Here is a 13,893-nt window from a genome sequence, read left to right as displayed (position 1 = left end):
TCATGGCTGTTTCTATTAAATGGTCTTTCTGTAAGTCTTGTGTTGCGTCTCGGGCAGCTCCTCGGAGGGTCGCTGCGGGGCCGGGCCTCGCGGACGCTCCTGTCCCGGCTGGTTTTGATCCTCAGCGCTCGGCCTCTGAGTGGCCGGGATGACAGGCGTGCGCTACAGTACCCCTAAACCCGGCGTTTGGGGGGAGGCGTCCCATCTGGAGCCACGTCTGGTGCTCTAAGCGTTGTGGGGCACCCCTGGCTCGGCCGGGGGTGGGACCCCAGGATACGAGGGCGTGCCCCCCCCCCCCAGCGGGAAAGAAGGCAGGCGGGACGCAGGCAGTGGAAAAACGGAACACACAGAAGTGAGTTTTATCCGGTAGAGTCCGAGATAGAAAAGGCGGCGCGGGCGGCCCCCAGAGCCCCCCCCCGGCGGCCGCGCTCAGCTCGGAGGAGATTGGCAGAAGAATACAACAGCTTCCTGGCTAGTGGGGGGAGAGATAAGGCAACGTGCATGGGGGAGCCCGAAAAGGGGGTGCGGCCCCCGGCTCCTCCCACGAGAGCTTCCCCACTGGCCGGGGACACTCGCTGGCAGAGACGCTGCTCCCGGCTCCTTAGGACTCTGTGCTCTGGGCCTAGGGAGTGCCGTGGAGGAAACATTTCTGCACCATTCCTGCCGTAGGCCACCTAGGGGACAGTGAGGGGGTGGGTTGCCAGGCAGTCCCATGGGGGGTCCCAGTGGCAAGCCACCGCCACCTCAGCCAGTGTGCAGCCGGGCTATGTTGCTACAGCCTGTGGTCACCCCTCCTTCCCTCTTGAATAAGTCAGGGCAAGCAGCCGCCACCCCATAGCGAGTGTGCAGCCGGGCTGCGCTGTGGTGGCCTGTAATCGCCAGACTCACCCGGGGGGAATTGGCTATTCCATTCTTTTCAACTTCTCTTTCCGTGGTACCAAGGCTCTGCGCATGTAAGGCAGGATGAGCAGGAGGCTCAAGAAGAAGACGTGTCCGATGAAGTAGACGGATCTGTACACCTGGAGGGAGAGGAGGCTGCTGAGCCGGGCCCTGGGGAGGCCCCGCCCCGGGGAGGCCCTGGGCCTCTACACCGGCCAGCAGCCTGACCTTCAGCCATTTGTCCCAGGTGAAGAGACAGAAGGCGGTCATGGAGTAACCCAGGAAGAGCCAGTGGATGGTTTGCTGGATCAGGTAGAAGAGCGGCTGCAGGGCCGGGACGGAGGCCAGGCCGCTCAGCGCTGGGCTGTCTCGGATGAGGTTGGCGGCCTGCAGAGGAAAAGCCAAGGCCTGGAGATGGCAAGGGTGCCGGGCGCGGTGGCTCACGCCTGTAGTCCCAGCTACTCAGTAGGGAGATGGAAATAGGAGGATCGTGGTTCAAAGGGACCTGGAACAGCATCCAGGCCCTAAGTTCAAGACCCACGACTGAGAAAAGGGAAAAAAGATCACCAAGGTGCACCTGCTCCCCTCCCTGCGGCCAGCACCCCGGGGCACCTGCTTCTCCACGACCACGATGAGAAACTCCATCTGGAAGCACATGAGGTAGCCCGAGTGCAGCCCGTGCCACAGCGCCAGGAAGAGCAGCGACAGCGCCTGCGACAGCTCCTTGTTCCCCAGGAACTTGAGGCGCTTGAAGAAGTAGCTGGGGAGGGGGGGAGGCACAGGGCTGAGCCTCCCCTCCCCAGCACGCAGGACGAGGGTACAGGGGGGACTCCCGAGTCTGGGGGCTGAGCTGACAGCCGGAGAAGCGCTGGGCTCTGGGATTAGAAGCTAGGCCTGTGTGTGCGCGCGCGCGTGCGTGCGTCTGTCCAGCCCAGGACTTGAACTCAGGGCCTGAGCACCGTCCCTGAGACTTTCTTCCTCGAGGCTGGCGCTCTGCCCCTTGAGCCACAGCGCTCCTTCCGGCTTTTTGGTGGAAATGGAGGCGAGAGTCTCACAGACTTTCCTGCCTGGCCTCAAACTGCGATCCTCTGATCTCAGCCTCCTGGGCAGCTGGGACCCCAGGCGGGAGCACCGGGGCCGGTCCCTGGGCGCCCGCGGGGTGACAGGCCTGCGCTGGGGGCCGGGATGGGGCTGGGGGGGCTTCCGCGCGGGCTCGGGGGGGCCGGGGTGGGGGACCCCCGTCCCCCCCGCCCCGCTCACCGGGCCACCCAGGCGTTGGTGTTGATGTTGAAGGAGGCGATGGTGCCGGTGAAGCGGGGGTTGGTCTCGAACATCCACACCTTCATGTTGGCGCACGCGTCCCACTTGGCTCTCCCATCCTCGCCGAAGCCGTTGAAGCCGAGCCCCGTGAGGATGCACACGCCTTCCTGCGGCCAACGCCGGGGTTTGCGCCGCACCGCCTCCCGGGCCGGCAGGCCCCGCCCCTCCGCCCTGCGGCCCCGCCCCCAGCCAGCCCCACCCACAGACCCCTCCCCGGCAGGCCCCGCCCCTCCCCAGCCAGCCAGCCCCACCCACAGACCCTTCCCCGGCTGGCCCCGCCCCCTCCCCAGCCAGCCAGCCCCACCCACAGACCCCTCCCCGGCTGGCCCCGCCCCATCCGCCCTGCGGCCCCGCCCCTCCCCAGCCGGCCCCGCCCCCCGCCGGGACTCACCGTGACCAGCCAGCAGGTGACGTACTTGTACAGCACGAACTTGCCCCAGACCAGCAGGTACACGCAGCGGAACCAGAGCGGGCGGCTCTGCGGGCGGGCGGGGCGGAGCCGGGGTTCGAGACGGCGCTCGCCGGCGGGGACTGGGCCTCCTCACCGGGCCGCACCTCCACTTGGGGAGCCCCGGCCCCCCGTCTGTTGCCACCGCGCTCAACCCAGCGCAGAAGTTAGGACCGGAAGCTGCAGGGCGCCTCGCCTGTCATTCCGCGACTCAGGGAGGCCCAGACGGGAGGATCCGAGCTTGAGGCCCACCGGGGAAGGAGTCTGACTCCTCTCCAGATGCTCTGGGGCTCGACCCCCAGCTCTGGACCGGCACAAAACTAAGTAAGGATAAGCCCTGACCCTGACAAGAGCCAGAGGCGGCTTTCTCTCTCCCTCTATCTTGTCACTTGGGAGCAGACAACAGGCTGGAGCAGCCACAGCTCCGCTGCTCCCCGAGGCACCTGGGGTGGGGCGGGGCTGAGGAGCCCCCCTCAGCCCTGAGGGCGTGGGGCGTCCAGCAATGGCTGATGCACGGGGTGCCGATGCCAGCTCACAGATCTAGAGCAACGCCTATACAGTGGAGATGGCGCGGACTCCTCTGCTACCTACAGGGGCCCCTGCCGGTGCCCGCGCCGTCCGCCCTCGGCCGGCACTTACTTCGTAGTCGTCAGTGAGGAGATAGTCGTGGGTGATGTACGGGCTGAGCAGGGTGTAGACCACCAGGTAGACGAGGCCCAGGCTCAGGCGCTTGAGGGCCGGGATGGTGCTGGGAAGGAACAAGTCGCATCGGAAGGGGCGGAAGGCCTGACAAAGGGTGTGGACCTGGGGGCGTGGCCTGATAGTAAGGGCAGGTCCAGGGTCTGGGAAGGGTGTGGCCTGCATAGGGCACGTCCAGGCCCTGGGAGCAAGGTGGAAGAAGGGCGTGGCCAGCTAGGGGTATGTCTAGACAGGGGGTGTGGCCAGCCAGGGGCGTGCCCAGGCCCAGGATGCTGGAGGGGAGGGGGCGTGGCCCCGGGCACGGGGCGTGTCCCGGCCCAGGGGGCGTGGCCGGCAGGATGCTGGAGGGGAGGGGGCGTGGCCCCGGGCACAGGGCGTGTCCGGCAGGATGCTGGAGGGGAGGGGGCGTGGCCCGGGCACGGGGCGTGTCCAGGCCCAGGGGGCGTGGCCGGCAGGATGCTGGAGGGGAGGGGCGTGGCCCAGGCACGGGGCGTGTCCGGGCCCAGGGGGCGTGTCCGGTACCTGTTGGGCACCTTCCCGGGCTCGTCCGTCAGCTGCCCCTGCACCAGCTTCCGGTAGTGGTTCATGGAGAACTGGGGGCCCACCAGGAAGGCCCCGTAGAAGTAGGCGAACCCCGCGACCTCCAGCAGGGACGGGACCCCGCGGATGGCGTACTTCCGCTGCTCTGGGGTCAGGGAGTTCTGTGCCGGGCAGAGAACAGGCCGGCTCAGGGGATCGGAGCCCACTTCCGGTCCGACTGAGCATGTGGGGGGGGGGGCGTTGCCTAGCAACAGCCAGAGCCAGGCTGGCCTCGAACCTCCGGACCTGGCGCAGTGGCTGCGTCCCGGACGAGTTCGACCTGGGGAGCCTGGAGGCTCACTGCTCTGGGGGAAGGGGCTGGGGGGGAAACTGAGGCAGAGCTGTCCCTGGTGATCTGCGGGCACCTTCTCCGTGGCCCTCACAGCGTTTAACGGGAACGGCTGGGGCTTTACCTGGTCTTTGCCTCCATCGAAGTAGTCGATGGCCAAACCTGAGCAGAGAGAGAGAAAGTGAGGGGGGGGGTGGAGGGCCCGGATGTGTGGGACAGCGATCCTCCGGATCCTCGGGACTCACCGATCATCTTCAGCGTCAGCACACAGTGCGGCATCGTCCACTTGATGTCGTAGGTGCCCGTGGCGGTGTAATAGTAGCCAGCAAGAAGGTAGGCCTGGGAGAGAGGGCGTCGTTACTGCCCCCCCAACCCCTGCGGGTGAGCCCGCCACCTCGGGGTCTTTATTTCCTCCTTGCTCTGAATGAAATCCCTCGTGTGCTTTCCTGTTCCTGCTCAGGAGGCTGAGAGCTGAGGTCCAGGTTTAAAGCCAGGCCGGGCAGCCGGGCATGGTGGCGCACGCCTGTAGTCCCATCGCTGGAGAGGCTGAGCTCGACCCTGAGCCAAATGTGCGAGCTGAGATGGGAATCGGATGTGCCGGTCCAAGGACTTGAACTCAGGGCCGGCCCGGGCGCTGTCTCTGAGATTTTTTTTTTGCTCAAGACGGGTGCTCTACCCCTTGAGCCACAGCACCACTTCCGGTTTCCTAGTGGTTCACTGGAGATCAGTCTCACGGACTTTCCTGCCTGGGCTGGCTTTGAACTGCGATCCTCAGATCTCAGCCTCCTGAGCAGCTGGAACTACAGGCGTGAGGCGCTGGGCCTGGCCGGTGGCGGGGAACGGCGCTTACCATTTGGACGCAGAAGGTGGTGAGGACGGCGGTGACCGTGCGGCCCATGAGCCGGAGGATGAGGAACTGCAGCAGGACGCACAGCAGGGAGTGGTAAAACTGGTACCCTGGGGCAGGAGACAGAGCTGAGCCGGCTGCGAGCGCCCAGGCTCCCTCCCCGAGGACGCCCGGAACGGTCCCAGGGCCGCCCCTCTGTCGTGACAGTGGGATCCGAGTTGAGCCGGCAGCGCTCAGCTGCCTGAGTAGCCGGGATTCCAGGCGTGCGCTACGGCGCCCAGCCACGTGCACACTCGGCGGGCTCCGCCTGGTGCGGGGCTGTGGGGGGTCCGCCCCGCGCCTCCTCCTCCAGCCCCACTCACCGAAGTTAAAGTAGGCGATGGCGAGGCCGGTGAGGGCGTGGAAGAGGTGGATGAGGTAGCTGTCGGAGTAGAAAAGGTAGTGCCGGTGCAGCAGGGCCAGCGGGTAGCCTGGGGGGGAGGGCCTTGGAAGCTCGTTCTGGAACGGGGGTGCGGCGGCCTCCCGTCCCGGCCTCGGCCCGCAGCCTCCGCGCGCGGCTGAGGCCCGGGGCTGACTCGGCCGCAGGAGCTGCCCGTCCCCCCCAGCCACGACGCGCTCCCATTCCAGAATGTTCCACAGCGCCGGCCGCACGCCGCGCGTGGCTCCCTGCCTGTGAGCTCCAGCCTGGCTTGCGCGCCTATTTGTGAAGTCTGGGGGTGTGCTGCGCACACAGGCCCGCACAGGCCCGCACAGGCCCGCACGCGCACACGGGCACGCACGCGCACACGGGCACGCACGCGCACACGGGCACGCACGCGCACACGGGCACGCATGCGCACACAGGCACACGCGCACACGGGCACGCATGCGCACACAGGCCCGCACGCGCACACGGGCCCGCACGCGCACACGGGCACGCACAGGCCCGCACAGGCGCGCACACGGGCACGCACGCGCACGCAGGCACGCACGCGCACGCAGGCACGCGCGCAGAGCAGGGCTGAGCTGCAGTGTCGCCGCCGGCCGGCAGGCGGCGTCCGCGCAGCGCCCGCGGGCTGCAGGGCGGGGCGGGGCGGGGCCGCGGGGAACCGCCAGGTGCCGGCCGCGCCCGGCTGCGCTGACTCACGGCCCCTCCCGCAGCCGAGCTGCCGATCCCCCAGCAGCCAGATACGAAAGACGGGCCCGCGGGGCGTGGGGCGCAGGGTTCACGCCCGGGCGGCCGTTCTCTGTAACCGGCCCGCCCGGGCCTCCGCAGGCCGGGCCTCCCCGCCCGGGCCTCCCAGGCCGGGCCTCCCCGCCCGGGCCGGGGCCCCAGCGCTGGCGGCCTGGCCGGGGCCGGGAGCCCTTGCCGGGGTCCTGCCTGGCGCTGGCGGCTCGGGCAGCGCCCGGGCCCCGAGTTCAAGCCCCGGGCTGGACGGTGGCACGAAGCTCGCAGAGCTGTCCGGCTGCACCACACACCTAAGGACTGGAAGGTTCCAGAAAGAAGCTCTGGAAAGTTCTAGAAGAGGGGCGGGCCCAGGACAGCCGCTTTGGCCTCTGCACCTCAGGCCCACCCCAGTCCACCGGGGTCTCAGACCCGCAGGGCCGCTGCTGGCATCGCAGGTGCGGACCCCACGTTCATGGGGGCAGCGGACACAGGCCAGACAGACGGACAGACAGACAGACAGTCAGACAGATAGACGGACTGACCAACCGGCAGGCAGGCAGACAGGCCAACAGACAGACCGATTGACCAGCAGACAGGCCAACAGGCCGACGGACAGACGGACGGACGGACGGACAGACAGTCAAACACAGACAGACAGACAAACGGACAGGCAGGCCGACAGACAGAAAGACACAGACAGACAGACCGGCAGGCAGACAGGCTGACAGACGGACGGACAGACAGACAGTCAAGGAGACAGACACAGACAGACAGAAAGACTGGCAGGCCGACAGACAGGCAGACAGACAGGCCAAAGGGCAGGGGCTTGAGCCAGTCCCGGGGTGTGAACTCCCGGCCCGATGCTGGGCCCGTTCTCAGGAGTCTCGGGCCTGGCTGCCGGCGGCTCTCAGCCACCCGGGCCGGGATGACAGGCGTGCGCACGGAGCCCGGCCGCAAGTCCACCTGCCTGGGGCGCCGGCCCTGCCACGGCCTTCCTTCAAGGCTTGGTGTCTGGTGCAGCCGGAGTGGCGGCCCTGGTCCAACCCGACCGGCCTCCGCCTGCCCTCTCCACAGCCTCCGCACACGCGGCTCCCAAGGGCGTCGCTCCAGCCTCCAGAACACACAACAAGGTGTGGAGGGGGGGCAGTTGTGGGGCTCGAACTCGGGGCCTGTCCCTGAGCTTTTTCACTCCAAGCTGGCGCTCTACCCTTTGAACGGAGAAATGCCAACCACCGGATCTGGTTAACGCCGGTGTGTGACCTTGGAGTTGCCTCCGAGCCGGGCACTGTGGCTCACGCCTGTAATCCCAGCGCACGCTCATACGCACGCGCTCACACACACACTGTAGAAGTTCTCAAGGTTTAACCTCTTCCTTCAGAGAGCCAACCAAGAATGAAAAGGCGAGGCCCAATCATCCTTGAGCTAGAGAGTGACCCTCTGTGTGGGTCAGGACTGAGGCTCGAACCCGGGGCCCGGCGTGTGGGCGTGGTGGCTTCTGTCCAGCTCTACTGCCTGAGCCTCAGACCCCATCTCATAATGGCCCGGCCAGTCTGGCTTTGAATCTCCACCCTGAGAAGCCAGGATTACAGGCGTGAGACGCGGCGCTCGGCGGTTGAGTAGCTGCTGGGTTTACCGCGCCCCACCTTTAGTCAACCCATCCCTTTCCGGGGGTGCCCTCGGGGTGTCCTTGGGGTGGCCGGGCCGCCGTGCCAGCTGGCTCATTGCGGTGCTTTTATATTTATGGAGAGCAGGCTGGAGAGGCGTCCAAGTCTCTCTGAGTTTAGAATTGCCATCACAGCAGAAACGGAAGCCTCGAGAGCCACCAGGAATCCACCCCGGGACACACAGGCTGGCGGCCTCCCGTCTGCAGAGCTTAATCAAACTGTTAGCTGTCTTGGCCGGGACGGCAGACAGGTGCCACTGGGCCCAGCCGCTGAGTGAAATGGGGTCTTTGTAACTTTGTGTGTGCGTGTGCGCTGGTACTGGGGCTTGAACTCAGGGCCTAAGGTACAATCCCTTAGCTCTTCATTCAAAGCTGGTGTTCTACCACTTGAGCCACCTATTTGTGGAGGCCTGGGCTGGCCTCCAGTGACGATCCTCAGATCTCAGCCTCCTGGGTAGTAGGCTAGGATTACAGCCGAGAGCCACGGGACCCAGACCGCTCAGGTTTCGTTTCCCTCCTTCCTTCCTTCCATGCTAGTGCTAGGATTTGAACTCACAGACTTTCCTGCTGGGGCTGGCTTTCCACCGTGAGCCCCAGCTCTCAGCCTCCTGCGTAGCTGGGATTACAGGCGTGAGCCGCGGTGCCCGGCTTGGCTTCTTTGAGGGGGACATGTTGTTTTTCTTTTGGATCTGTGCGTGCTGCGCCCTGTCGCTTCGCTCAGGGGAAATTCTAACAGCCCGATAATTATCACATGGCAAAGGCCTGTCGCTCATTAGCATACGATTAGCATGTCATTAGCACAGCACCGGATCCCCCCCCCCCCCATTCAGTTATGATACCACTGCTGACCCCTAGCACGGCGTCTCTCCTTCCGTTTCTGTGTGTTGTGTGTGCGCATGCGCCGGGCCTGAGACTCGAACTCAGGACCTGGACGCTGTCCTTGCTTTATTCAATCACCCAGCAAGCATCTTCCCACTGGAGCCACAGCTCCACTTCTGGCTGTTTGCTGCTTTGGCTATTTCTGAAGTCGGCTCCAGGCCGGACTTTAATCCACCTATTTGTCCTTCCTGTAGGGCGGGGATTTGGGGCAGACGCTACCACGCCCAGCCACTGCCCCCCCCCCCCCTTGTGGTGGCTGGGGATGACAGGCTCACCCCACCACACCCAGAAAGGGCAGCCTCAAGATTCTCTACACCTGGGGCTGGCCTTCAACCTCAATCCTCCATCCTCTACCTCCCAGGCAGCCAGGATTACAGGCTGGAGCTACGGCACCCGGCTGCGTAAAAGCCTGCTGAAGAATGGGAGTTAGATCACCTGTCTCATGGTGGAAGCCTGGCTTGGGACCAGGCCCAGGCAGCAGGCAGGGCCACTGCAGCCAGGAAAGGCACAGAATGGCGTCACTCTGGGTGCTTTTATTTTGGCGAGGGGACAGGAAAAGGGCAGGAAGAGAATTCTGGAAAGCAGTCAGGTGCTATGCACAGATGGCTGGTAGCTGTGGCGATAAGACAGGAGGTAGATTGGAGGCTCACCTCAGCGTGGGGTGACTGATGTGGGCGGAGGGACCGGAAGGTGACAGGGCGCTTTGATCAGATTGTGGCAGGAAGGGCTGCACAAAGGCAAATGGCGGCCGGCCTGCCCTAAGGACAGCTCCGGCCTCCTGCCCAAGCTCTGGAGGGTTCTCGCTCAGTACAGCTTCCTCTCCATCTTCTAGTTCAACTAGTCTCGCTTCCTGCCACTTTGCCGTCTCCACAACATTTCTACCCCAGGACCTTGACATCTGCTCCTTTCTGACTTACGTTCTGCCACTGGAGCCACACTTCCACTCCTGGCTCTTTGGTGATTGGCTGGCGGTAAGAATCACACACATCTTTTCTGTTTTCGTCTGCTCAGGCTGATTTTGGACTAGGAGTCTCAGATCTCAACCTCCCGAGGAGCCGAGATTACAGGCGTGATGAGCAGTGCCCGGCTCACGTGCCTTCTTTCAAGTTTCACTCGGAATCTACAGAAACCTTGTACTCAGCATCCAAAGTCCAGTGTTAACGAAGGTGCCTCCTCCTCCTTAACATCTAATAAAGCTTTCTATCTCGCGTACAGCCCCCAATACACATCCTCTTCCTGCTGCTCCTGCCTCTCCAGAATACTGCTTCCAGCTTGGAGCCCAGGTGCACGCCTGTAATCCCCGCTACCCAAGCGGAGGCTGAGAGCTGAGGATCATCATTCTAAGCCAGTCCAGGCGGGAAAGTGGGAGACTCATCTCCCAATGAGCCAGCAAAAAAAGACAGAACTAGAGCTGTGTGACTCAAGTGGTAAAGTCTCAGCCCCGAGGGACAGAGCTTAGGCCCTGAGTTCGAGCCCCACTACTGGCATTGATGGGGGGCAGTTAGGAACCAGGAACTCCTATGCTAAAGGCTCTGGGTTTCCCTCCGGAAGAAGAATGTGATTACACCCAAAACACACTGCTCTGTCCTTGAAACTTGTTGAGCTTACACAGGTTTCTGTGTACGTGCGTGACTGTATTTAACCTCTGCCTGGACTCCACCTCAAACCCAGCTGAGCACTTTACTCTGAGACACAGATTAAAGAAATCCTATGATTTTTCAGAAGAAAATGGCTTAGGAAGGCAGGGGGCACCACCAAAATGGTCAAGCCAGCCGGGCACTGGTGGTCACGCCTGTAATCCCAGCTACTCAGGAGGCTGAGATCTGAGGATCATGATCCAAAGCCAGCCCGGGCAGGAAAAGTCTGGGAGACTCTGATCTCCAATGAAGCAGCAGCAAAACCAGAAGTGGAGCTATGGCTTAAGGTAGGGCACCAGCCTTGAGCAAAAGAACTCAGGGATAGCGCCCAGGCCCTGAGTTCAAGTCCCACAATCGACAAAACCAAAACACCACCACCAACAACAAAAAAAAACCAACCCAGCAGACAAATTCCAAGTCCTGGCAGTAAATCCGGGGTGGCTTTACAGCAGACAGTCAAGGAAGCGCTTCCCTCCCAATGAGGAAGGTAAACACTCTTAATTACCAACTGCAGCTCCAAAGTGCGTCAGAAGCTAGGTTCAAAGGGTGGGAAGTTCAAAGCTAGCCTGGCACACAGGATAAATGTGGATTCTGTTTTGAAGTCGGCTGGCAGCCAGTGACTTCACAGTTCTACCAGGAAGAGGAGTACCCGACCCTCACTTGGCTTTGGTATGAACAGGTGCTGGGCAGGGGGATCAGCCAAGGCTGTTTAAATATGAATTAATACCCCTTTCTCATTATCTGGATTGGGCTCGCCCTCGGATGTGGTATTAGATGCCAGGGCCTGTGTTCCCCACTTTCCAAACTTCTCACAGTACAGATTTTTGGAAGCCATACCTTTTTGGCTTAAGTTTTCGCCCACTTCTGACCCTCCCAAGCCCAAGTGTTACTACCCTTATTCAATACTCCAGCCGGGCTGGGGAGCGCACGCCTGTAATCCCAGCTCATCAGGAGGCCCAGATGGGAAGATCACTGTTCAAAGCCCAGCAGGACAGGGGAAAAAAAGCATCCATGAAAAGCTACAAGGGGTCCCAACCATGGCAAAGTCCTCAGCGTTTCTACAGGACGGTTAGGATCATCTTCACAGCTAGAGGTGGGCGTCCCCCGTTCAGATCAAACTGGTTTATCTCCAGTTCTCAGCCCTGGCTCCAGGGGTTGCCTTCCTCGGGCTGGGAGGAGGCCACCCTATCTCTCTGAGGACACCCCAAGGAATAAAGTCTACAGGCCAGTTCCAACCCAGCTGGCCGGGGCCTAAGTTCACCCCGCGGCTCCCTGTGAACCACGCTGGGTGGAATCTCACACCGCCGGCGAGTGTCAGGCGCTTACAGGGGAGACTGCGCCCCGTTCCTCCAACCCCAGCACTGGGGGGTAAATGGCAGGTGGGGTGTCTGCCAGGGCAGAGGGGAGGAGATCCTTCCAACAGGACACGGGAGGTCCCCACGCGGCCAGCCACGCACAGCACTGGGCTTGCTGGATGGACAGGTGGGGTGCTGGGGTGGGTGGAGGGGGTCAAAGGGCACAGTCAGATGGGGTGCTGGGGAGGGGGAGGGGTCAGAGGGCACAGCAGGAGTGAGGGGTGAACCTGGTGAGCAGGTGGGGTGCTGGGGGTCAGAGGGCACAGCCAGATGGGGTGCTGAGGGGGGGTGGGAGAGCAGGGCAGGGGTGAGGTGTGAGCCTGGTGGACAGGTTGGGGTGCTGGGGGTCAGAGGGCACAGCAGGGATTAGGGGTGAGCCTGGTGGACAGTTGGGGTGCTGGGGGTCAGAGGGCACAGCAGGGTTGAGGGGTGAGCCTGGTGGACAGTTGGGTTGCTGGGGATAAATGAAGGGGGTCGGAGGGCACAGCCAGATGGGGTGCTGGGGTGGGTAAGGGGTCAGAGGACACAGAAGGGTTGAGGGGTGAGCCTGGTGGACAGGTTGGGGTGCTGGGGGTCAGAGGGCACAGCCAGATGGGGTGCTGGGGGGATAAGGGGTCAGAGGGCACAGCAGGGTTGAGGGGTGAGCCTGGTGGACGGTTGGGGTGCGGGGGTCAATGAAGGGGGTCGGAGGGCACAGTCGGTTGGGTGCGGGGTGGGTGCGGGGTCAGAGGGCACAGCCAGGGTGAGGGGTCAGCCCGCCCCGCCCCCCGGCGTCGCGGGGGGCCCGGCCCCGGCCGCGGGGTCCTCACCCAGGAAGATGGAGGCGATGAGCCGCAGCGCCTGCTCCGACGCGCCCAGCGCGGCCGCCAGCGCGTCCAGCCCGAGCCGCAGCCCCGCCGCGGGCCCGGCCGCCGCTCCCGCGCCCCCCTCGGCCGCAGACGCCATCTTCTCCGCGGGCGCCCCCCGGGGACCCCCCCAGCCCGCCCGCCCCCGAGCTCCGCGGGCCCCGAGTGTGGGCAGCGCGCGGCGGCGGCGGCTTCACCCCCCGATTCCGGCCAGGGGGGGCCCCGCCCACGGCGCGCGCATTGGCTGGAAGGCCCGCCCCGCAGGCCGGGCCCGCGCGGGGATTGGGCGGGCCGGGCAGCGGGGCGGGGCTTCGCGGAGCAAGGTAGGAAGAGGGCGGGGCCGAGCGTTTGTAAGGCAAAGGTGACGGGGGGAGGGGGGGGGCGCGGAGGCTGGCGCCGGGTGGGCGGGGCCGGAGCCCGACCCCGGGCGGCGGCCATTGGAGCGCTCGGGGCCCGGCGCGCGGTGACCCAACCACTCTCCTCCTAACTGCTGGGGGAGGAGCCAGCCGGGCCCGCTGTCCGGCCGGCCCGCTCGCCGCGCTCCCATTGGCTGAGCGGCGAGCAGGCGACGGGCGGGGCGGGGCGGGGGCGGGGCCGGGCGCGGGGTTACTCGCGGTCAGCGGCGCGCTGGGGTTACTGGGGCATGCAACGGAGCGGCGGCGGCCGGGCTCGCGAGCGCCCCCTAACGGCGCCTCCCGGCGGCCCCGGCGCGCCGCGCAGCCCGGCCGGGCTCGAACCCGGGGCGCCCGGGGCTGGGCCCGCGCTCCACCGCGCCGGCCGCGGCGCCCCGTCCGGCGGACGCAGCCCTCGGGACGCTCTCGCCCGCGCGGGATTCGAACTTGCAGCCTCGGGTCACGGCGTCCTGAGTCGCTGACAGGTGTGAGCCACCAGGGCCGGGCCGCGGCTCCCTCCTCCCCCCCCTCCTCTTCTTCCTCCCCTCCTCCCCCTCCTCCTCCTCCTCCCCCTCCCTTGCTCCTCCCCCTCCTCCTCCTCTTCTTCCTCCCCCTCCCCTGCTCCTTCTCCCCTCCCCCTCCTCCCCCTCCCCCTGCTCTTCCTCCTCCCCTCTCCTTCCTCCCCCTGCTCCTCTCCTCCCCCCTCCTCCTCTTCCCATCCTCCTCCTCCCCCTCCCCTTCCTCCTCCTTCACCTCCCCTTCCCCCTCCTCCCCTGCTCCTCCTCCCCCTCCCTCCCAGGCTTCTTCCTCCCCCTCCTCCCTTCCCCCACTTCTTGCCAGGATCTGGTGGCAGAAGAATAGCAAAAAAAATACATAAAAATAAAAAAGACAGCAAGCCACCGTCCCCTGGCTAC

The 13,893-nt window shown here is 64.8% G+C and overlaps 1 protein-coding gene across 1 annotated transcript; it reads right to left on the bottom strand.

The window, feature by feature from the left end:
- Positions 1-329: 329 nt before the first annotated feature.
- Lpcat3 (lysophosphatidylcholine acyltransferase 3) lies at positions 330-12,687 on the bottom strand. The gene is made up of 13 exons (XM_042672472.1): positions 12,552-12,687; positions 5,424-5,531; positions 5,065-5,171; positions 4,460-4,553; positions 4,339-4,376; positions 3,869-4,047; positions 3,287-3,395; positions 2,591-2,677; positions 2,140-2,306; positions 1,492-1,639; positions 1,108-1,266; positions 889-1,019; positions 330-674 (listed from the first exon to the last, which is right to left on the bottom strand). Exons 1-12 carry the CDS (start codon positions 12,685-12,687, stop codon positions 903-905), a joined length of 1,449 nt encoding a protein of 482 aa, XP_042528406.1. The 3' UTR covers positions 330-674; positions 889-902.
- Between the last annotated feature and the right edge of the window lie 1,206 nt (positions 12,688-13,893).

This window comes from Dipodomys spectabilis, unplaced genomic scaffold, assembly GCF_019054845.1.
Source record: "Dipodomys spectabilis isolate Male_0828 unplaced genomic scaffold, ASM1905484v1 ptg000713l, whole genome shotgun sequence".
Classification (NCBI taxonomy): Eukaryota; Metazoa; Chordata; class Mammalia; order Rodentia; family Heteromyidae; genus Dipodomys; species Dipodomys spectabilis.
The sequence above is the reverse complement of the archived record's forward strand: the minus strand, read 5'-3'. Positions and strand labels throughout refer to the sequence as shown.

Excerpts from the sequence above, each read along its gene's own strand:
- Lpcat3 (XM_042672472.1), bottom strand. The coding sequence starts at position 12,687 with ATGGCGTCTGCGGCCGAGGGGGGCGCGGGAGCGGCGGCCGGGCCCGCG. Across the intron at positions 5,532-12,551 it reads CATCGCCTCCATCTTCCTGG|GCTACCCGCTGGCCCTGCTG; the intron begins GTGAGGACCCCG and ends CCTCCCCCCCAG. Across the intron at positions 2,678-3,286 it reads TCCTCACTGACGACTACGAA|AGCCGCCCGCTCTGGTTCCG; the intron begins GTAAGTGCCGGC and ends GCCCGCCCGCAG.